This window comes from Mastomys coucha, unplaced genomic scaffold (assembly GCF_008632895.1).
Source record: "Mastomys coucha isolate ucsf_1 unplaced genomic scaffold, UCSF_Mcou_1 pScaffold14, whole genome shotgun sequence".
Classification (NCBI taxonomy): Eukaryota; Metazoa; Chordata; class Mammalia; order Rodentia; family Muridae; genus Mastomys; species Mastomys coucha.
The window spans coordinates 37,792,182-37,816,282 of record NW_022196896.1 but is presented as its reverse complement, the minus strand read 5'-3'; the positions used below and the strand labels follow the sequence as shown (position 1 = coordinate 37,816,282).

Genomic DNA, 24,101 nt, shown 5'->3' with positions numbered 1-24,101 from the left:
AAAGTCAAGTCTTTTAGCAGATAGGTGAGAGCGGGAACCGGGCATATCAAAGCTAGGATTTCAGGGCAAGAAGGCAGATCAAAGCCACAGCCTCTTTTGAATGTTGGGCTACTGGTTCTGGCTTTAATCCCTGAGTTGGCTCCAGACCCCTGGTGAGCCGAGTTGCTGTCCTGAGCGTCGGTTGAGACCCCTCCGTGAAATCAGCAGGGCCGCCACAATATGCATAATGTAAACAGGGCAGCAGACATAAGATGCCAAGGTTTCTGGAAGCTCAAAGTTCTCAAGCAGGTAGGGTGTTCTCAAGTCACAAGTTCTCAGGCAAGTAGGTGTGTCAGCAGCCAGGGGCAGCTGTCTTCAAAGGCAAACTGTAGTGTAGTGGGCCATTGTTTAGTCCCAGCAGGTGGCTGCCTCCAAGCTCAGGCTGTCAGCTGAGGGAGAGATAAGGGGGCTAGGGGGGTGGGGGAGCCAACATTACTCCCTTTTCTGGTTTCCCCACTGAAAATCCCCTCCCCCTTCCACCTGCCCCTGCTCACCAACCTGCCTACTCCTGCTTCCCTGTCCTGGCATGCCCCTATACTGGGGCATTGAGCCTTCTCAAGACTAAGGGCCTCTCCTCCCATTGATGTCTCACAAGGCCATCCTCTGCTACATATGCAGCTGGAGCCGTGGATTCCTCCATGTGTACCCTTTGGTTGGTGGTTTAGTCCCTGGGAGCTCTGGGGGTACTGGTTGGTTCATATTGCTGTTCCTCTTATGGGGATGCAAACTCCTTCAGCTCCTTTGGTCCTTTCTCTAGCTCCCCCAATGGGGACATTGTCTTCATTCCAATTGTTTGCTGAGAGCATCCACCTTTGTATTTCTAGGCACTGTCAGAGCCTCTCAGGAGACAGCTATAATAGGCTCCTGCCAGTAAGCAATTGTTGGCATCCACAATAGTGTGTGGGTTTGGTGACTGTATATGGGATGGGTCCCTAGTTTGTTTTCTTATACCATCTATGAAAAACTGCCCAAAAGTGGCACCTTCCACAGTAGGCTGAACCCATCCACACGAATCAGTAACTAAGAAAGGACATTAACTACAGGCTTGCTCTCATACCAGTACTCCTGGCCATTTTCATAATTGAAATCCTTATTTTCAAAGGACTGTAGCTTGTTTCATCATGCATGCATACCTGCATATGTGAGTGTGTGTGTGTATGTACATGTATACATAGTTAAATGTTTTTATGAGGATAGTGACTTTGTTATTTTTAATGCTTGGTATCATTTTATTTATTATAATTGACTATATAAAAATAAATCCAAATAATTTATTGTGTCTGAATCTTATTATGATTTCATTAACAACTGAAAAGTCTATGAAGTGTTCAATTATAATGTAAATTTCAAAATATACATTAATACTCTAGAGAGGATATGTAAATCACAATTCCTAAAGTTGTTAAATCAGAGACTTTATAAATGCAAGAGTATTCTCATAATATAAACTAAGATAATGGACAATACAGTTTATTATACAGTAAAAATGAAGCAAGAGGAAGAAAATGTCACTGAGTGTAAATGGGAATTATTTGTGAAGGTTCTTATGTTATTATTCTTCAACTGGTACAATAGCATGCTGTATATAAACCATCTTAAACTCAGGTTTCGACCTGAGAAGGACCTCATCTTCTGCATCGATCTGGTAATTTGGTACTAGCAGCTGGATGAGCATGATGGCTTTACTGGACACTCTGCTACTCTCACCATTATATCTTGGGAGCAGTGTAACGGACACTAAGTCCAGCTGAGCTTCCTCATGTGTTTTATATTTTATTGGCCATAAGAAGGTGTTAAAGAAAACAATGTGATTGATGAATCAATGTCTGAAAATAAGAAATCACAAAGTAAAATTGGTGAGATAAGAAGGGTCTTTCCATAGGTCCTTTCTCTAACTCCTTCATTGAGGACCCTGTACTCAGTTCAATAGATGTCTGTGAGCCTCTACATCTGTGTTAGTCAGGTACTGTCAGAGCCTCTCAGGAGATAGCTATATTTAGGCTGGCTTGCCCTTCCTTCAGTCTCTGCTCCATAATTTATCTCTGCAACTCCTTCTGTGGGTATTTGGTTCCCCCTTTTAAGAAGGAATGAAGTGTCCACCTTTTGGTCTTCCTTCTTCTTGAGTTCCTTGTGGTTTGTGGGTTTGTAGCCTCTTAGGACGAACAACAATATGAACTAACTAGTACCCTCAGAGCTCTCAGGGTCTCAACCACCAACCAAGGACTGCTCATGGAGGGGTCTGACTGTTCTAGCAGCATGTGTATAGTAGAGGATTGCAAATTTGATCATCAGTAGGAGGAGAGGACCTCGGCCCTGTGAAGGTTATGTGCCCCAGTGTAGGAGAATGCCAGGGCCAATAAGTGGGAGAGGGTGGGGTGGTAGGCAAGGGGAGGGGGGGAGGCAACAGGGGTTTGTTTTTGTCGTTTTTGTTTGTTTCTTTGTTTTTTGGAGGGGAAACTGGGAAAGGAGAAATTTACATGTAAATAAAGAAAATATCTAATAAAAAAAAGAAGGGTCTTTCCATATGGAATCAATAAAATGTGAATCAAATATCAAAACTGTAACATTCAACAACATTTGTGTGTGTTGAGCCTCAGAGCAGTTTAATAGTGGAGCATGAGGAACAGTGTAACTGCCCTGTCTCTCACTAGGGACTTTTCTAAGCTTAGATTTTATGCCCCATGTATGATATGCCAAATGTAGAATTCAGCTTTTTCATTCGGCCTCTTTTTCCCCCAACTCAGTGATGAATAATTTATGAATAATTTCTTAACTCAAATGCTTTGGCTCATTTCCTGACTAGCTTATTGCTTATTTAACTGGTTTAATGTATTCTATGTTTTCCATATGGTTAGTTACCTCTTGTTAGGTTTATGGTATCTTCTCCAGAGTTTAGGGTAAATTCTCTTTCCCCAACCTATCTCAGTGTCTAGTTTCTGTACTGAAATTTCCACTTCCCTCTTTCCTGCTTAAACTCAAAGGCCAATAGCCTTTTATTGACAAGTGAAGTTTCCATATATTGCTCAAAAGATTCTATCTACATAACAGCGATTTCCCTTAGAAACTGATTTCTCTCAGTCAACAAGACCCAGAGCTATGATCAGTCACTGCAACTTGATGTATAAAAATGAACCTCAATTTTTTTTAATTGTAGAAAATGATAGCATATACTTTACCACCTGAGGTCAGTGCTCAGAATAAGTGTTTCGCCATCCAATCTTGTGAATCCCCGAGCATGGTGTGCTTCACCATGGATAGACTGGCAGGAAAAGGCTTACATTGCTCATTTGCATGTTTTGTGTTATGAGAATATTCAGGCATAATAAATATAACTAATTGGGAAAACAAGAGTTGAGATAATAGTCTATTGTAAATAAATACTATTAAGAGCAGAAAAAGAGAGGGAATGTTTGAGAAAGTAGCTCATGCCAAATGTTATAAGGCAGTATTTGACAGTGTTATGAAGACAAACTCCTCTGTGTCTATCCTCTATTGATAGGGAGGCTGGTTTAGTGGAATTTGGTATAAATCAATTTGATAATTTTTCATGAAATTATATCAGCACAAGACACACAGACTACAATATTTAAAGTGTAGTTTGGCAGTAAACAGTACTTACTTTCCTTGCAGATAGTCTACATGGGCTGGTGTGAAGCTCGGGAGCAGGATTCCCTCCAGGACCGTGTGTACACACCTGTGTTTCTTGCCCTGAGAGGCTCCTGTCTTTACAGGTTCCTGTCACCTCCAGTAAGTGTTTGTAGTCAAATGTTTAAACTCCCAGATCTGCTGATAGCAGGCTCACATCACCTGAGCAACATGTAATTACCAATGTATTTTGAAAATAAAGCAGAGGACATTTATTAAAAATCATTAATGTCTGTTTAAAATATTTTGCGGAATGTAAATCTTTGAAGACTTTAGATGTTTTTTTATTAAGAACCTGATAAATAGAGCAAATCATAATATTGTTGTTAAAAATTTCATGAAGACATTGGAAAGGACTTAAGAAATGTCCCCAAAGACATATCAAGCAATTTAATATATTGGATGAAAAAGTAAAAAATGATGATAGGTAGAGTAAGAGATTTAAATATTTATTCTATATTAATGAACATGTTATTCCTTTTGTATCTATGGACCCTTTGAAAGTCCTTAGTCAGTATTTGGTTTGTTCTATTATCAGCATTAAGCTTTCAAGTATGATAAATAAAACTTCAAAATAATCAGTCAATGATAAGTCTATATATATTAAGTTAAATTTTATGCTGTTAAAAGTCTAAATGAAAGGCAAGTGTGATGGTACATGCCTGCAGTCTCTGAGCATGGGAGGTTGAGGAAAGAAGAGGCATGTTTGAGGCTGGCCAGGTATAAAAGGTGAGATGCTGTCTTCAAACAAACTACAATAACACAACAAAACAACAGAAAACATAAAATCCCACAAAAGTTCAAATGAAAGTTTGTTAGTCTTGGAGGAAAAAAGAAATATTTTCTGGGAAACACATGAATACATTAGTTTTCCCCTACTGTAAAAAAATTATGTAGCTAGATCATCCACTAAAGAAAAACAAAATTTATCTTGTCATGCAGTGTCAGAGGTTTCAGTCCATGGCCACATGGCTATGTTGTATGGCTTAGAGCAGCATAGTACAATATGTTTGGTGTACACACCAGGGAGGAAGCTTACCTCATGGCAGCCAGGAAACAGAGAAAATAGAAGGACTCCAGATGTTAATAATCCATTGAAGTTCATGTCCCTAATGATATAAACTTTCTTACATTATAGCCCACCTTCTAAATGTTCTGCCATGTTCCAAATTATAAAAGACTAGGAACAACCATTCATGTGTCTTTGGGGGATATTCAAGCTCAGCTATAGGTATCACAGTTTAATATATGATTTTCCATACTGTTCAGTTCTTCTGGAACCTAATCTGTTTGGAATATGTTCTGTTATATATTCTATGTACACTCAATATGTCTGCACATTTATTTTTTGAAAGATTTGCTTTGAAAACATGTACCTTACAGGGAATTAACACCCAATAATTATTTATTGACTATAAACACAAGATACTATGCTGCTCACTGGCAGGTTTAATAGTGTAAATGATCTGAGAGTTCTCAAATCTTGATCATTACTATTTTTAAGGTTCATGCCCACACAAAATACATAGTACCGCAAAGGAAAAAAATAATAGTTTGTATATTTTGCTATATTCCTATCTTGAATAATTTCTTCTGCTTGTAGAGATAAAATATTTTAGAATAAGTAAGGGAACTAACTTCAGAGTAGAATTGACATCTTTACAATATCTTAATAATCTTAGAATGGTTTTAAAATATCAATAATTTATTTTTAAATAATCGAGATGAATATTGATATCTATGTTCTCTGTATCTTACTAAGGGAAATGCACATTTAGTACTGTTTAGTAATATTTGTTTTAAAATAATACAAGAATTATTTTAAGGACATAAAAGATTTTGTCAAATGGAAATTATTACAAACAATATAAAATGTGTTGTGAAAAGAGGACAACCCTTGATAAATTTAAAAAAATGCTATAGAAGGAACTTTATATGAAATACCACTGAGAGACTAAAGAAACACTTCTATGAAAGTGTTATTATCTAGATGAAGCAGAGGGAAGCTGAAATGCCTTACTAGCACAAATGATCTGTTATTACCTCTCTTTTAAAGGTGACAACCTGGGACTGGACTCGAGCAGAGAAAACCTTCTCCGTATGTGAGATCATGTGCAAGGTTCTCAAGGTATGTGCAATAAGGACAAGTACTTCAATGGAATGTCTTCTGAAGAGTGGTTACCTGAGCTCAGGTACAACTCATAAAAACAATTTATGAATCGAAGAGAACATGAACAATGAGAGTAAATAGAGAGGTAAAGGAGGGAAACTCAACATACAAAAATGCACAAGCACTCAGAGAGTAAAGCAAAACAAACATGAAATCAAATGGAGAAAGACTCATTTTCTTTGTCTTGGGAATCTGACAATCACTTTATATCATAGATTGGTTAAAATCTTGGTGACAAACAGAACACTCACAGCATCAAGTCATCAGGGATTCTTAAAGACTGAAATGACTTGTACAGTGTAGAATAGGAATTAAAGTAGGCTATTTGAAAGAACCATCAGTGCACATTTACTTTCAAAATTTTTATTGTGTAAAATAATAATTATATAGAATTAAATTTCATTTAATGTCTACAATATTCTATGGGAAATTATATTAATATATTGATGTACATATTAACATATATAAATATATCATATATAATGAAATGACACTAAAATAAAATAAATCTGCATAGTCTTCACTTCTCAAGTCAATTGTTTTTCTTTTTGAGTCAAGAACAGATAAAATCCCATGTTGCTCTTTCGATTTCTACATGTAATCATCTTGTGTATCTGCTTCTTTGTGGCTATTCACCTATATCTGTGTGGTCCTCCCACTTTCATACCTGATCTTCAGGTTTCCATTTCTGTATATTTGAATTGCACATTTCAATGTTTTTCTAGGGTCCAAAATCAAAGGAACTCACATATTCTTATAGCTGACTCATTTGATTCAGGTCATCTCAACTGCACATCTATGCTATGAGAGATGGCAGGATCTTAGTCATTCTTAGGGGTGAATAATATTCCCTTCTGTTTAGGTACCACAACACTTTTATCATTTTGTCCCTCACAGTTTCTTCAAGAGCTTCCATATTCTTGTTACTTTAAAAAATGATGCAGAAAGCATACAAGTATTAATGCCTTCATCCAGTAATGATTAGATCTCCTCTGGTGTATGCCCAGAGCAGAATTGCTGCCTGGGTTATAGTTTCTCATTTGTAAGTACTTTAGCAACATATATACTGTTCCATGTAATTGGTAATCTGACCTAACTCTCCATACAGCTATATTAAATCTGTATTAACATAAGTAACAGCTAGTGTTTTGTCCCTTTTAGAAAATAAACATGTTAACTAATAGAAGGTAATACCTCCAAGTGGTTTATGTGTGAATTTCCCCTATTAGTGATATTGATCATTATTGTATGTGCTTATTCGCCAGGTTTTGTCTTCATTAGAGAAATGCTTATTCAGGTCATTTGTCCATTATTTTAAATTTCATCGAGACTTTTATGAAATAATAATTTTTTTACTAATAACTATATCAGATTTTGTGGTACAAACCTTTAATATCAGCACAAAGGAGACAAAAGCGGATGAATCTGTGGATTGCAAGCCAGTTTTGTCTACTGGCTTTTTGAAACTTTTAGAAAGTTTTGGAACAGCTGGGACTATGTAGTAAGACCTTATTATAAAAGCAGGATTCTTGAAATATTGTATAGAAACTTCTAAGCAGTTCCAAATCTCTTATGTGTGCCTTGATGCTGCTAACTTCTGTTCCCTACCTCCTTGTGCTTTTCAGTCTCAAGTAACAGGTATTTGGTTTTGTTCCTCTATGAGATTCACATAGGAGAGAGAATGTGCAGTATTTGACAAATAATCCTGTCTTACCTCACTTGGTATAACACTTAGACAGATATTTTTGCAAAATTATTATTTATTTTTCTTCATAGATTAATAACATCTCAATGTATATGTTTTTCTTTTGAGAACTCTATTCAGTTTCATAGTCCCTTTTAGCTTTTAAAATTCCAGTTGAGTGATCTGGTGTTGTTCTAGTGGTATTGTGTTTATTGACTGTGTGATTCTATCTTGTTATTTTTCAAGGTATGTTTTAACATAATTTCTTTGTCTTGTGTACTTAGTAATTTCTTTCTGGACATTATTTAGTTTTGTTTCTTAAATGACCCTTGTATCTGAATTTATATCTCTTTGCCTCATTCTTGGGAATTTTTGTTATAATTCTTTTGAAATATTTCTTATTCTCATAGTCTTTTTAAAATTGGTATGACAGAGGTACTCCCTGTGTCTTATCTAACATCATGTTGCAATAGAAATAGTAACCAGAGGCAGGAAAGATAGTCTTTTTCATGAGAGCAAATGACAGTAGAAACATTCAGATGATTAGTTTAGAGTGGTGAATGGTGATGGAGACTGAGGAAGACACATCCTTGTCCTGCTGTTAAATGCTGTATTCTTTCTATTTCAATCTGTGTATCTTTCCTTTCTCTATATCTTTCTCATCTTTTCCTGTAACTTTCTCTATTTCTATCTCTTCCTCTATATCTATCTCTATTCCTATGTATTTCTTTATCTCTTTCCTCTGTCTCATTCTCCATGGCTATCTCTATTTATCTCTATCTTTCCTCATAACTCAATAATAGGTATATGTAGTGATATTTGTGTATATGTGTGCTGTGTATACATTTATTTAAATGCATGCTATAAGCCCTGAGTTCTATACCTAATACCAAGAAGGACAAAAAACAAATGATGGAGAGTAAGAAAAAGATAAATGGAGAAAAACACTTTGCATTTAAAATTGATAGACAATGATAAACAATGATAGAGTCATATCTCAGACACAGATACATAGCTGATCAAATATATCTGTATGCCATATGTTTAAGAAGCTAAATCTACTATTCCTTCTTTCATTAATTTATTTACTTTACATCCCAATATCAACCCCTTACTCCTCCCAGACCACTGACCATACAGCTCCTTCCCCATTCTCCACTCACCTCATCTGAGAAGGATGAACATTCCTCTCCACCTCCTGCAGGACTAGGAACAGAGGAGGCAGCCCAGTTAGAGAAATGGGATCTACAGGCAGGCAACAGATCAGAGACAGCCCCACTCCAATTGTTGGGGAATCCATATGAAGACCAAGATGCATAACTGCTGTATATGTGCAAGGAACATAGGTTCCATCGATGCTCAGTCTTTGGTTGGTGGTTCAGTCATTGGGAGCCCCGTAGAGTTCAGAACAGTTGACTGTGTTTGTCTTTCTTTGGAGGCCCTATCCTTGGGTCCCTAAATCCTTCCACCAACCCTTCAGCAAGACTCTCTAAATTCCATCTAATATTTAGCTGTGGGTCTCTGTACCAGTTTCCATTGGCTGTTGGGTGGAGCCAATGGTTAGAAGACAGAGGACAATTATGCTGGGGTTCTGTCTGCAAGCATAACAGAGTATCATTATAGTGTGAGGGATTGGTTTTTGCTCTTGGGATGGGTCTTAAGTTGGGCCAATCAGTGGTCAGCCATTCCCACAGGCTCTGCTCCATCTTTGTCCCTGTACTTCCTGTAGACAGGACACATTTTGGGTAGAAGGTTTGGTGGGTGGGTTGCTGTCCTTATTCCTGCACTGGGAGTCATGTGTCCCTACAAGTGGTGGCCACTCAGGCTTCATATCCACCACTACTAGGAGTCTTATCTAGAGTCAGTCCCATAGACTCCCTGAGGTCTTCCCCTAATTCAGGTTTCTGACTATCTTAGAGATGCTGCACACTGCATCCCTGCCCCAGCACTCTCAACTCTTATTTCCATCCTCTCTCTCCTGTTCTCCCCACACTTGATCCCTCTGTCCAATTCCCCTCCCCATCCCCACTCCTTATTATTCTTTTTACCACTACTCTCAGCATTTGGAAGTGAAAATAGATACTACTAGTAGGAACGATTGCAAGATAATGCTCAAATTACTGCTTTGGGTAAATTCTTTTCTTATTAGTATAGCATCCTCTTGAAAAGATGCTTCTGAGTATTCTAAACCTATATAAAATGCTATTTATAAAGGAACAGTCTTCTAAGAAAGACTTGTGAAATGTTTCACAGTTTAAGTCACTTAAAATACTTAACTTTTTGTTATAAATGTAATTATTATTCAGTTGTATAAATGTATATAGTACTTAATAATGTATATAACATAGAAATATAAAATGTAGACTAATTTAGTTATAAATTTACAGTTAAATTGCCATAATATGCATGAGTCTTCCTACTTGCCATTTGTTCCCCTGATGATTAGCAAAGGTTTGTCCAGGACACAACATAAGTGGTAGAATGGTTGCTTTGAGTAAAACTGGTGTTCACGTATTTAAAAGGCTAACAGCCTGAAAAGAACACATCAAGATGGGATGTGATGCCATGCAACAGCAATCTCAGCATTTAGAACCTGAAGCAGAAAGGTCCAGAGTAAAGGGGTTGTATGGATTTTGTAAGGAGTTCCAGAATAGCCTGAGCTTCAAAGGTAGACCCTGTTTCAAAACAAGAAAAAGAACTTATCATAGAGAAAGCTAGTTCCATAGACAATACAAACCATGGTATCTTCAGATGTGGCTTGCTCTTTGAGAACAACATAGCAACTTAACCATCTTTGATAACAAGAAAATTAAACAGGATTTTGTTTTTATTTGTATAATTTATTACGTGCTTAGAATTTTAATCATCTTAGAATGTATGTAGCACCTTAGCAGAGTATGTTTCATACAGCTGCCATCTGTTATGTGGAAAACTTCTGTTTTTCCAAGACATGCTTAAAGCCCCAAGTTATTAATTAAATTGCATTAAAGATGTGTTCCATTAACCTATGCACTGCTACATTGCAAGCTCCATTTTATGCATTCAGCCTCATTTCCCTTCTAGGTGAAAGTTTACCCAAAACTTTACTCCTAAAATCCAAGCAAGCATCTCTCAGGGATGTATCGTGGTAAGAGAAGGAGCTGGTCTTCATTAAAAAGTTAATATACAGTGGATGAATGATCCCGGTTTCCGGCATTCAGATCGGAAACTTAAACCCAAATACTGACTGTTCCTTTTCTCAAATCCAATTACTCCCTGGCAAGCACTGTGTATGTGATTGGCCATAAACCACATCTGTGAGATTTGCCTATCTTATTCAATGTATAGCCCAAGTTTTGTTTGCAGAAAAGCAATAGAAAAGTGCTGCGTTTCAAATCTTTATATTGTAATTTATTCCAGTAATTTGATTAAAAAGAGTATAGAAGTAACCTTAAAAATCACACATACTTTTAAAATGTGAAATAAATGAAGACTTTAAAATAGCTGATGACTGGTCTTGTATGATAATTTTCTGGTTAGTGAATATTTGTGTGGAAATTTGCCAGAAGATACTTTAGATGAAGGAGAATGCTAGGAAATGGCTTTTGCTGCCAAAATTAATGTAGCATCAATCTCAAGGCTCTTCTTCTTGAAACAAATACTTTTAAATCATCTATGCAACTTAAAATCCTTCACATACATTTCAAATTTATCCAAAATCTTTTTAGGCTAATACTTTTGGAATTTCAGTTAACAGAAAATTCTACTTTACAAATGTACTATAATATCTTCTCATAAAATCACATGACCTTCAAATCCTGTAATATTATTTTATGTTAAATTTCAGTTTTAATATTAAGAAAACTCACTTGCCTTCTCCTTCTGATGACATCCTTATACAGAATAAAAACATGTATAAAACTATTGAAATACCATTACAATTTATTTAGAATATCTTGTTTTAATGACATGGTACAGTTTGCATGCTATCTCTTCCTGTATTGTTGATCAAGCAAACGTAATTCTACTACACATTTATAAAATTTTTTATTGTTTTGGATTTTAAAATGATATCAGATTATATAGCTATCATTCCTTATGATATTCAGCAAAGTTGCTCACTGTTATTGATATTACTCTTTCAACTCCTTGCTGCTTGGCTTTTATGTATGCTCATGAATGAGACAAGCTCCTCTACTGCACACCAGTCTCCTTGGAGAGGAAGAAAAGTGCAGATCACAGCTAGGTCAGGTCCTCATGAAACATCAAGGTCAGGTCCTCATGAAACATCAAGGTCAGGTCCTCATGAAACATCAGGAGAAATGTTAATCTTCAATGTTCTATGTTCTTCTCACCAGCTTTGATGTTTATAGTGTTTTATGTAAGCTTTAGAATATTTTCTTTAGAAAAATACTTGAATTTTAATTGCAAAGTTCAATTCATGAAATAGGTCATCTTGGCTTTCTTTTTCCCTAATTTTCAATTGGGTAAACCTTAAGGTTATACTTATGTAGACAAAATGGGGTCTTGATGAAGCTTCACAGAGTCAACAGTATTTTCAATTGACACACTATTTTTTTTCTAAAATTTTTCACCATTTAAATTCTACCTCAGTGAAAATATATCCACCTAGTTCTCCCTAACATTTAAAATTCAATATATACCTATATATGAATATATATATTCCAAAAGTAGAATTTTACATCTTCCTTTTAGTCTCACCCAACTGATTTGTGTGTCTCTGTGCATGTCTATGTTTGTCTGGTATATGTGTGTGTGTGTGTGTGTGTGTGTGTGTGTGTGTGTGTATGTGTGTGTGAGTGTGTCCCTTTGTGTGCTGTGAACAAATGTGTAAAAGTGTTCTGTGATACTGAATACATCAATTTGAATTATGTTTTCATAAAACATTGCATGATATTACATTTACATAGACTTTACAAGTTTAGAAAGCTGTTGTAGGTTTTAAATAACAGGTACCTTAGGTACTTTTCTATTATTATGCTGAAACACCACAACCAAGCATTTAATTTGGTTTATGGCTTTAGAGTTTATGATGACAGAGCAAGGCATCTCATGAGGAACAGATGAGGGGTCACATCTTGATCCACTAGTAGGAGGCAAAATGTACACTGGAAATAGCATGAGTGTTTTGAAACTTGAAAGCCCAATTTCAGTGGCAAACCATCTCCAATAAATTCACACTTCCTAACTCTTTTCAAATAATTCCACCAACTCTTCAAACATACTAGCCTGTTAGGACCATTATTATTCAAACCAGAACAATAATCATGGACTTTATATAAGCTGATAATTCTTAGCAATATATTTATTATGATCTTCTATTTCTAGGAGGCTTTTATTTTTATTCTGTTAGTGTGTTGACATCACATTTTTTTTTATTCTTTGCTAAACATTATTTTGTTTCTGAGTATTTGATTAGTACATAATTTATAAAAACTATTAGAAAGAGAAATTGGTGACCAAGAAATACCATGTACAAATATCAGGTGGTTAGGCTAGAATTCTATCATTGAATGTCACTGTTGCATTTCACTGGCATAATTACTATCATTTGTTCACAATCCTGATCAGAGTACTTAAAGTATCTACACAATATTCAGTTCAGGCTGGTGATTATAAGCTGTAAATACTGCTGAAATGTTCTAACAAAGCTGATATGCTGCTAGCCATGTGCACTTTCCCCAGCATACCCATACCAGTTTTCCTAATGAAAGAATTTTGTTTTAAATCTCAACATTTGGATATGCCTTGCATGAGCCAGACAAACATTTGTACTAGTTGGCCCTTCTGTCCTCTGAAGCAGAGAACATATTATCGAAAAAGTGCTTGTATATGGGAAGGATCTCCAGGTGGGGCAGTCTCTGGATTGTCCTTCCTTCAGTCTCTGCTCCACATTTTGTCTCTGCAACTCCTTCCACTGGTATTTTGTTCCCCTTTTTAAGAAGGATTGAAGTATCCACACTTTGGTCTTCCTTCTTGAGTTTCTTGTAGTTTATGGATTGTATCTTGGATATTCTGAGCTTCTAGACTAATATCCACTTATCAGTGAGTGCATGTCATGTGTGTTCTTTTGTGATTGGGTTACCTCACTCAGGATGATATCCTCCAGAGCCATCCATTTTCTTAAAACTTACATAAATTCATTTTTTATATGGATGCTAGCAAGTGCTGGCTTACAGAAGCCTGATATAGCTGTCTATAGCTGAGAGGCTTTGCCAGTACCCAACTAATACAGAAGTAAAGGCTCATAGCTATCCATTGGACTGAGCACAGGGTCCCCAATGAAGGAGCTAGAGAAAGGACCCAAGGAGCTGAAGGGGTTTTTAGCCCCATAGGAAGAACAACAATATGAACTAACCAGTACCTCCAGAGCTCCCAGGTACTAAACCACCAACCAAAGAGGACACATGGTGGAACTCATGTCTCCAGCTGCATATGTAGCAGAGGGTGGCCTAGTTGGTCATCAATGGGAGGAGAGGCCCGTGGTTCTATGAAGGCTCTATGCCCCAGTGTAGGGGAATGCCAGGGCCAGGAAGTAGAAGAGGGTAGGTTGATGAGCAGGGTGAGGGGGGAGGGAATAGAGGGTTTTTTCAGAGGGGAAGCTAGGAAAGGGAATAACATTTGAAATGCAAATAAAGAGAATATCTAATAAAAAAAGAAAAAGTGCTAAAGTTAAGCTAATGAATTTTTTCTTCTTCCTTTCTTTCTTTCTTTCTTTCTTTCTTTCTTTCTTTCTTTCTTTCTTTCTTTCTTTCTTTCTTTCTTCCTTTTTATGTAAAAGTATTCTTTCTCTGTATAGCCCTGGCTGTCCATCCTGTGTTGACCAGACTGGACTTTAACTCAGATATCTGCCTACCTCTACCTCTGAAGTGCTAGGATTAAAGGCATGCATTCTTGACTTTTATTTCTTTTTCTCTTGAGTTTGACACATCTTTACAGCCTCATCATTAGAGAAAGGAAATAACAGTGTCTCAGTGCCACAGGCCCTCCTGTTACTCAGAGGCAGAACTTGCTGGGATCACATTCTATTTTTTGAGGTCACATAAGGATGCCTCTGTATGGGCACCAGGAAGCTCAGGTAGCATCCTTTTGTGATGTGCAGACAGACAACAGCAAAGGAAAAGAACCCTGGCTTGATGCCTCAACCAGTGCTATACCTCCTATATTTTTTTGCCCTTGATGGGCTTTTGATGACTCTATCCTTTGCAATCCTTTCAACTTGATTATTGGTCTGCTAACTTGAATGACGTTAAGAGGTGGAAGCCAGGCAATCAGTGCTGATACATAGTCATTGAATGTGACGATAACTTCATTAGAAACGCAGAACAATTAAAGGAATGAATCAAGTAGTCATCACTTTTGATACCTTGTCACAGAATTAGAAGACCATATTATGAATCTCTGCATATATACTGTATGCTTCAGTATCTCAAGGGCAAATATTGAAGATACTATTGACCAATCTATACAGTAGATAAGAGGAATGCATAAAAATATTAAAACTATCCTGTCAGACCATATATTTTCTGTTATCTCTGGGCATTCTCATGAATGACATTCTCCAGTGGGCTGTCCTGACATTGTTATTGAAAACACAAATTAATCTCAAAAACTTTGATGATAACTGTTTCCATAGTGACTGTGAAAGACAAACGTTCCTGATGCCTAAGTGATCAGAAACTGACACTGTGGTAATGTTTTCATTTCTGAATGTGTGATGGCTAAACCTTCCAGATCATACCTGGATTCTACTTTGACTGACTTATGGAAATGAAGAAAACAATCACTTGGTTCTTGTGCCAGAAAATATAAAATCAGAATATAAGCTATTAATTCTTTTAAAAAAACTATACTGTTCTATTTTCATATTGGTCCATGAAGTGTGGTTTCTTGGCATCATTACGAAATTCGGTTTTTCTTAGGGAGACATTAAGGTGGCATTTACTGGAATGTTTGGGGGTCATATACTTCAAGCTCTAGGTAATTACCACTAACAGTTCCTCTATCTGCCAAATTTGTCAATGTTCTTTAAAGCATTTTAAAGTCTTCCTCTGTTAATCAACCCCTCTTAAAATTTGGTCTATAAGTACAGTCTCTTATATGAATCCTGGTGACAGGAAATTCTGAGGTTCAGCACAGAGGGGAGAATGGAGAACCTGAGGAGTCCAAAACTCAGTGCCTGAACTCAGCTAGCTGACTCATATACCTGGAAAGATCCTATAAGGACAGTTGTCGTCTCTCTACTGACACTCTCAGATACCCACAATATAGTTTTTCATTCACTAAAGGACAGTAATTTGCAAGTAAAAATGCAATAAAAATACAAAATTAAATTCCATTTTTCTTTCATTTGTCTTATTTCCCATATTTTTGTTTAAGAAAGAATACTTGTAAACAAGCAGCAGTCAAACCACCTTACTAAAAGCAAATGATACAAAAAACATGTAGATCAATAAATCTGTGGATCTTAAATGTGCTATATGATACAAGTTATATACTTGAAAGGAACCTTTCAAACCTTTGTGAAGAAATTAAAGATTATTTTGGGCAGAGGAATATCATGGACATTTATAGTGGTTTGAATGAAAACAGCCCAGTAGCTTCTTAGGTTTGAATGCTTGTTTCACAATTTGTGGACTGTTGCGGACTAGGAGTGTGGTTTTCCTGTGGGAGATGCATGACTAGGGTCAGCTTTGGGGTTTCAAAAAACCATGACAGACCAGTGTCTCTCTCCCTCCCTGCAGATCAGTATGTAAAGCTTTCAGGTAGTATTGCAGTACTATGCCTACTTGCTTTTCATCACATCACAATGATCACAGACTAAACCTCTCAGACTTAGTAAGGGACCAAATTAAAGGCTTTCTATTATAAAAGTTGACTTGGTCATGTGTTGTTTTACAGCACCAGAACACTAAAACAGGAGTGAGATAGTATTGTGATTGGCCTAACCATGTTACTATTTGGAGAAATATGCAAGATCTTGAGACTTTGAACTAGAAAAGTAATTGAATGCTTTAAGTGGTGGTTACTCAGACATTCTAGCAGGAATGCAGAAGACAGTAGTGCTGAAGAAAATGTATATTGTAAGGGCCTATCTCAAAAAGCTTCAGAAGGGAAGACTATTAGTAAATGGCCTAAAAGTCTACTCTGACAGATACTGTTCTTGTTAGATTTTGGTAAAGAATATGGCTGCTTTCTCAACTTGTCTAAAAATACATAAATAAATGAATAACTCTTTGAGGCTAAATTGAAGATTTTAGATTAGTGGTATTGGCGGAGGATATTTAAAGAAAGCTTTGTATTGATTGGATCATGTGTTTATTAGTAATCACTGTCATTCAGATCCACAGAGAAGAGAAAGAAGTAGATCCAGGAAAAGTAAAAAAAAAAAAAAAAGAGAGAGAGAGAGAGAGAAAGAGAAAAGAAAAAATATTGAAGCAAAGGAGCACCAAGAAATAAAACATTGAAGACAGAATTGTATTTCTAAAACCAGTTAAAAAGATTATATGCTTGAAATTAATATTTCCTTAAACATAAATAAATACAAAATTTGTTATAGACCAATTAATTTTAAAGTGACCGGAAGGGAGAGAATTCATATACAAATAGGGAAAAGAACACAAGAAGACAGCTCTACAGTTCACTCCATTACATCATTATCTATTTTCTAATATTAAGCAAATTAAAGCATATTTTTTAACTTATATTCATGTTTGCAGCAACTATACAGCAAGAAATTATGTATCTTTTATGTATCATCCTTAATGTGTAACTTGTTCTTATTCAACAGAAATGCTTAAAACTAACAATTTGATTGATGAATAGGGCTATAATAGAATCTCCTTTAAGGTCTATGGCTACTCTAACCATGAGCAGTTGGCTAGGTTTAAAATACAAAGAATGAAATTCTCCTATCAAGCAGGCATTAAGGCCCACTTATTAATTATAGGTTGGTTACCACAAGAATAAAAGTCTCATTACTTCATTCTTGTGGGTATTATGTAGGGCCAGGCATTGTTGTGCTCATCAGCTTTATAGTTTGGTGACTTTACAATTTGTTTGTTTTTCTCCTTTGGCAGCTGGAAAACCTTTAGATACCATGAACGTTCATCCTCAAGAAAGAGGCTTCAGTTCCAGCTGATTTCTTCAAGACCTATGTCTATAATGTGTGTTGTCTTCAGCAGTACAGTTTTACCTTCAGTTTCTCAGAGTCAGATAAGGGCAATGACAACAGCCCTTTTGGTAGACTTTTGGGCCCTACCCCCAACAAACTCAAAAGAAGGTTTCCTGTGTCTGGTAGGGCGTTTATGTAAGGTGGTCCATGGCTCTTGGAAGAAACGTTTTTACTCTGTGCTTTTTAAACCCATTTAGAATAATATGTAGAGACAGAGATAAGAGAGAGAGAAACAGAGAGACAGGGATACAGAGTAGACATAATATTAATCGTAATATTGCAAATTGATTCTCTATGGCTTTTCCCAATACCTTTAATGCTACTTATCTCTCCCCCTTCCTGTGTAATACCATTCTTGACCCTCATTTTTGCTTTCATCTTTCACCTTGTATCTTACTCTTCCCTCTCTAGATTCCCTTCTTCCCATGCTGCTGCTATGGGAACATCCTACTTTCCTAACTTCTGTGATCAGTTTGTGTACTCAACTCTAAGGACTCATAACTAAGATCCATGGGTAAGACAGAAACTATGGCATTTGGCTTCACAGTCTTGGTCTTTCATTACTATATTATATTTTCAGTTTCATCAATTTACCTGCAAGTTTCTCAATTTCACAAGTTTTCTTTTCTTTTTTCTTTTCTTTTTTTACAGTTGTTTTGTATGAGAAGCATTTCATTATCTATCCATCAGTTGAAGGACTTCAAGGCAGTTTCCAAATACTTCTTTTAAGTGAACACATTAAGAAATGTTTTCTAAACTTCAGAAATATGTAGTACATAATGACCACCTTCATTCACCCTCTTTGCTATAAAAGTACTCCAGCACACTGTCATTTCTTTCTCCACTTAACTCCAGCTCAGTGTCCACTTGCCACTCCTAGATTTCTCTATACATTTTCTTGCATCTTGCATCTGGTACCAATATGCTATTCCCAATTTCTAAGAGATCATTGATTTATATTCCATGCAGGAATGAGGTCATATTTAACTTGTATTTCTGAGTCTGGCTTGTTCAATTTAACATAATGATTCAGACCTTACAAAAGCTTAATTTGCATAATTATGTTATGAAAAATGTCCATTGTAGTATTTTACTGTATAAGTGATATTCTTCAAAGAGGAAAGCATATTAATGAGAAATGATACATATTTCTATGGGCTAGGCTTTGGCACTTATATAACTATTTAAATCAGTTTGTCCTCTATGAGGGCATCCATTAGTGCAGGGAGAGGAGGTTAGGGAAGGCAGGGAAAGAGAGAGAGACAGAGACAGAGACAGACAGAACAGATCCTGATCCTCACAGGACTAAGATCTGATAAAGTTCTTAACAAACATCAACTGTGATATTAAAATTACAGTTATCAATGATATTATGAACATCATTGAAGCCTTTGGTTTTTTCTTTGTTTTTTTATTAGATATTTTCTTTATTTACATGTCATATGATTTCTCTTTTCTCATTGAAGCCTTTGTATACAGAAGTAACTTCTCCAAATGACAAACATGCATGAATAAAGAACTTTGCCTTCACAAGAATCACAAGACAAATACCATTAAATCCATTTTTAAAATATTTCTTTAGGAACTGAAAAATGGTAATATTATCTCTCCAAATTTATCTGAGTAACCCCCGAACTGATATTCTTGCTTTCCAGACCTCATAGAGGACTGGAGAAGAGATAGAATGCATTAGAAAATTACTTTCCTTCAAAGAAAATAAAGACTATAGCCTAATTTTATGATTACTAAAAGATTAGAGAATGTATTTAAATAATATTGTCATTTGTAGCAGCAAGTATGGTTTAATAGAAAAGAGGGTTCTCAACATTATCTGAAATCCCTCCAAAACAACAATAAATAGGTATAATATAGGTTTATATATGGATATGTCAAATTCATTGTTTGATTTTTAATAGACTAAAATGTTACAAAGGCAAAAGTTTTATTTCAAATTATTGAAAATATTATTTTAAATAATTATGAAAAATTCATTTCCATTACTCTTTTCAAATGCAGCCCCAAGATCATATGCATACAGATAACATTAAATGGGTAAAGAAGGTTGTATTTATGTATTTGAATGTGTGTTTTTGTGTGTGGTGTGTTAGCGTGAATAAGAGAGGGGGAGAAAGAGAGAGAGAAGATAAAAACAATTAAAGAAAATAAACCATGAATTTCTGGGGGGGGATGAGAAAGGATGGAGGGAGAAATGGGAAGGGAAGTTATGCAATTACAACTTAAAAAACTTTTAAAAATTAAATATTGAGCAATTTTCCCCTTCAGGGAAGCAATTTACCCATAGAGTATCTGAAATCACTATACATGGTGTATTTCTCTAAGAGTGATACCTGACATTTAATATAAAAACAATTTTATATCTTGATGAGTAGCCACAGCAATAAACTCAGAGGTTTTTGTTTGTTGTTTGATTTTGGTTTTTCTTATTTAGTTCCTTGTGAATGGAGGGAGGCCACATCAGAAGGTCTGCTACAGAGCTGTGTTGGGACTAGGTGACTAGACTTAGAGGAAGGGAGGGAGAGATGCAGGTCAGCAGACTTGCTGCTTCCTTGGCCTGAGTGGCCTGTAGGTTCCCTGGGAAGGGCTGCTGTGCTTGAAGGTTGGGATAAAGTAATGAGTGGCATTTGGGAAGTTAGGAAGGGAAGAGCTGTGTGATTAACTGGAGATGGGTGTAGGGAGGGGGAAGAGAGGCTGCAGGATGTGTTACTGCAGAGCTGGGGAAGATACTGAGGACTGAATTTGGAGGAGAGGAAAGAAAAGTCACCTACCACTATCCTACTTGCTTTTCTAGCTAGTGTGGTCTGTGGGTTCTTGGGGAATCAGAATATACTTTAAAAATATTTTTATTTGTGTAGAAATCAGTATAGGTATTACAATTATATCAAGATTATGAGTGAGGCACAGTCTCATTTGTTGAGGATGGCCTTGAACTTAGTGTATAAATACAGATAATATTGAACTTCCTTTCATTACCTCTAGAGAAGATTATTGTTTTTATAAAAAATTAAAATATTGTAATAACTTTCTGGATTTATATGTCATTTATTAGACCAGATATAGGTTTGTCATGTTTAACTTGTATTCGTGATTCACACTTGAAAGCTACTGTTAAATTAGACTCAAGTTTAAATTTAAATATAAATGAATCTACTACTATATAGTTTGTAGCAGTCTCAGTGATCATAATAACTTTGAAAATGATGGAAAACATTATTTTTAGTGGAAGAAATTTTACATTGGGTCCTTTTTTTCCTTAAAATAAACCACAATGTTTGTTTGGTTAGAGCAACTTTGAATCTAAATGTGAGTGATTTCCTTACTCAATAAATGATGAAGTAAATATGGTAGTCGCAAATGGCAGATAAAATGAGAACAATTACAAGCAGCCGACATTTAGCAAAATAATAAAAAAATTACCCTTGTCATGGGCATTTCATCAGTTATCCTTCTAAGATTTATAACATTTTCCATCAGTATGAAGGGAAGATGTTCCTGTGGTGGGGGCAGTACCAAGTGGGGGAGGAAGGGACCACAGTGCACACGCAGAAATTGGTGTCAGAAAAACTTGCTCAGTTTTACTGTCTTTTCTCTTAAACCTTACACATTTTAATTAAAATAGAAAAATCTATGGCTGGGAATATGTATATGCTCAAAATTTATTTAAAGTCTATGAAGTTTTAACATAAATTTAGAAAACATTTAAATTGTTAACATTTTTTAAAAAAATGTTGCCCCTCCATCCCTCTGCTTCATGTGGCCATTGTTTACAGAAAGGGCTGCAGTGCCTTGAAGTGGATTCTTCTTCAGCTGGAGCAGTCACACATGAGATTGAATATTAGTGCTCATGATATGCTTCTCTATTTTATTACACCTTTATTAAATTGTACTTTCCAAATGAACAAGAAGTCACAAATTTGACAATACAGAGAAATGTATGTCTCTAGGGCCAATTATAGAAGGAAAAATCCACAGATAACATTTTATTACATACCAACCTTAAGCATAGTGCTGTTATTTATAAAAAACTGCTAGCATAAAAACTAATTTAAATTATAAATAATTTGAAATAACTTTTGATGCATTATTATTTATATCATCTTGATATTGAATGCAGATTTGCAAAGAGAGGAGGAACCACTGAAGAGAGCAGAGATGGAAGCTCGATGAGTGGATTCAGGGTCTCTACTGAAGTTCAGCACTGCGGAAGCAAAGCTATGCTTTAGGGGCTACAGACAGTTCCATTAAACTTGTGGGGAGGGATCCTTGAATTTTTGCCTTTCTCCAGGCCCTCCTTTCTTGCTCTTCTGTGCACCTCTTTCTGTAACATCCTTTCTGCTCATTCTTCGCTGTGCTCATGATTCTTGGCAGGATGCTAGCTTTTTCTGAGCTTGTGATGCAGTGAGACTCCATACTGCAGGCTCTTCTCTTTTCTTGCACTCTCTCTTGCTGTTTCCTTGACTTTTAATTCACTGCACTCTTATAATGCTTTTGCTACTTTCAGCTGTGTACTTAATACTCAGATGACCTCAGAAGTGCACAGTGTGATCTTTTACAAGTGACAATAGCAATTATTCAGAAATGCTCAAATGATGTTTGCCAGCTTGATTAGATAAGAGTTTTCCCTAAGAGGCTCAACATTCAGCAATAATTGATGTTCCGGGTGGTTTAAAACGTGTCAGGTAGTTAAGTTTTATCAAGAGACTATAAAATACCTCAGTGAAAGTCACTTTAAGATTGTTTCCTCATTAGAAGAATGGAAAGATTACTGAGAAGGCAATTCCACTGATACACATTTTAGGTTACAATGGAAAATGAGGGTCTGGGAAGTTAGCTGTGAAGGAAAAGTCTTTACTGCACAAACATGGGAGGAATGTGCAAGCAAGGATGTTAGCCTCCGTTAAAAAGGCTTGGCATCCCAACAGTGAAGGACACAGAAAGGAGGATTCCAGGGCTATTTCACTCAAGCCTAAGCTAATGGGTGAATTTCAGGAATAGCAGATCTTTCAACAGAAAATAAAACAAACAAGAAGGCCGGATAGTGGTGGCGCACGCCTTTAATCCCAGCACTTGGGAGGCAGAGGCAAGCAGATTTCTGAGTTCGAGGCCAGCCTGGTCTACAGAGTGAGTTCCAGAACAGCCAGAGCTACACAAACAAACCCTGTCTCGAAAAACCGAGAAAAAACAAACAAACAAACAAATAAGAAAACAAAATCGAGATTGGCAGATTAAGTTACAATATGCAAAGTTGATGTCTGGCCACCTAATGAATTCAAATGTTTGCATCTCCCCAGGCTCACATATGTACCAGTATGCTCTCCCCAACACATACCAAAAAAGAAGTTAAGACTAGAACAATGAATAATATAGTTGGTACATTCTGAAAACTTAACATTTAAGTTATAATTTTGTGACAAGGATATAATTTTAAAAAGCTAAAGAAGATAAAATACTGGCAACAGAGGCAAAGAATACCAAGAAAGTTTGTTGGTAGAATGGCTTATAATTACACTTAGGTTCGAATTCATAACCAGTGCCTGACCAGTGACCTCATCTCCTAGCCTGTGAGTCCTTGGTATTCATGGACTCCATGGGTGGGTTTCTGGATGTTCCAATCCAGACTTCAAGTACTTCTCAGCCATTTGGTATTCGACAGTTGAGAATTCTTTGTTTAGCTCTGTACCCCCTTTTTAATAGGGTTATTTGTTTCTCTGGAGTGTAACTTCTTGAGTTGTTTGTATATATTGGATATTAGCTCTCTATCAGATATAGCATTGGTAAAGATCTTTTCCCAATTTGTTGGTTACTGTTTTGTCCTATTGACAGTGTCTTTTGCCTTACAGAAGCTTTGCAATTTTATGAAGTCCCAAATGTCAATTCTTGATCTTAGAGCATGAGCTATTGGTGTCCTGTTCAGGAAATTTTGCCCTGTGCCTATGCGCTCAAGACTCTTCCCCACTTTCTTTTCTATTAGTATGAGTGTATCTGGTTTTATGTGGAGGTCCTTGATCCACTTGGACTTGAATTTTGTACAAGGAGATAAGAATGGATCAATTTGCCTTCTTGTACATGCTAACCATCAGTTGAGTCAGCACCCTTTGTTGAAAATGCTCTTTTTTCCACTGGATGGTTTTAGCTCATTTGTCAAAGATCAAATGGCCATAGGTTTGTGGGTTCATTTCTTGGTCTTCAATTCTATTCCATTGATCTACCTGCTTGTCACTGTACCAATACCATGCAGTTTTATTACAGTTGGTTTGTAGTCCAGCTTAAGGTCTGGGATGGTGATTCCACCGTAGGTTCCTTTATTGTTGAGGATAGTTTTGGCTATCCTGGGTTTTTTGTTATTTCAGATGAATTTACAATTGCTCTTT

General features: G+C 36.2%; 1 protein-coding gene across 11 annotated transcripts in view; it reads left to right on the top strand.

The window, feature by feature from the left end:
* The window catches only part of Sntg1 (syntrophin gamma 1), a 713,733-nt gene that overhangs the window by 641,936 nt on the left and 47,696 nt on the right, over positions 1-24,101 (top strand). For all 11 annotated transcript variants that reach the window (XM_031366794.1, XM_031366792.1, XM_031366795.1 and 8 more), the window contains 2 exons: positions 3,670-3,786; positions 5,741-5,812. In XM_031366794.1, coding sequence (XP_031222654.1) covers positions 3,670-3,786; positions 5,741-5,812 — 189 coding nt within the window. The remainder of the gene's footprint in view (positions 1-3,669; positions 3,787-5,740; positions 5,813-24,101) is intronic.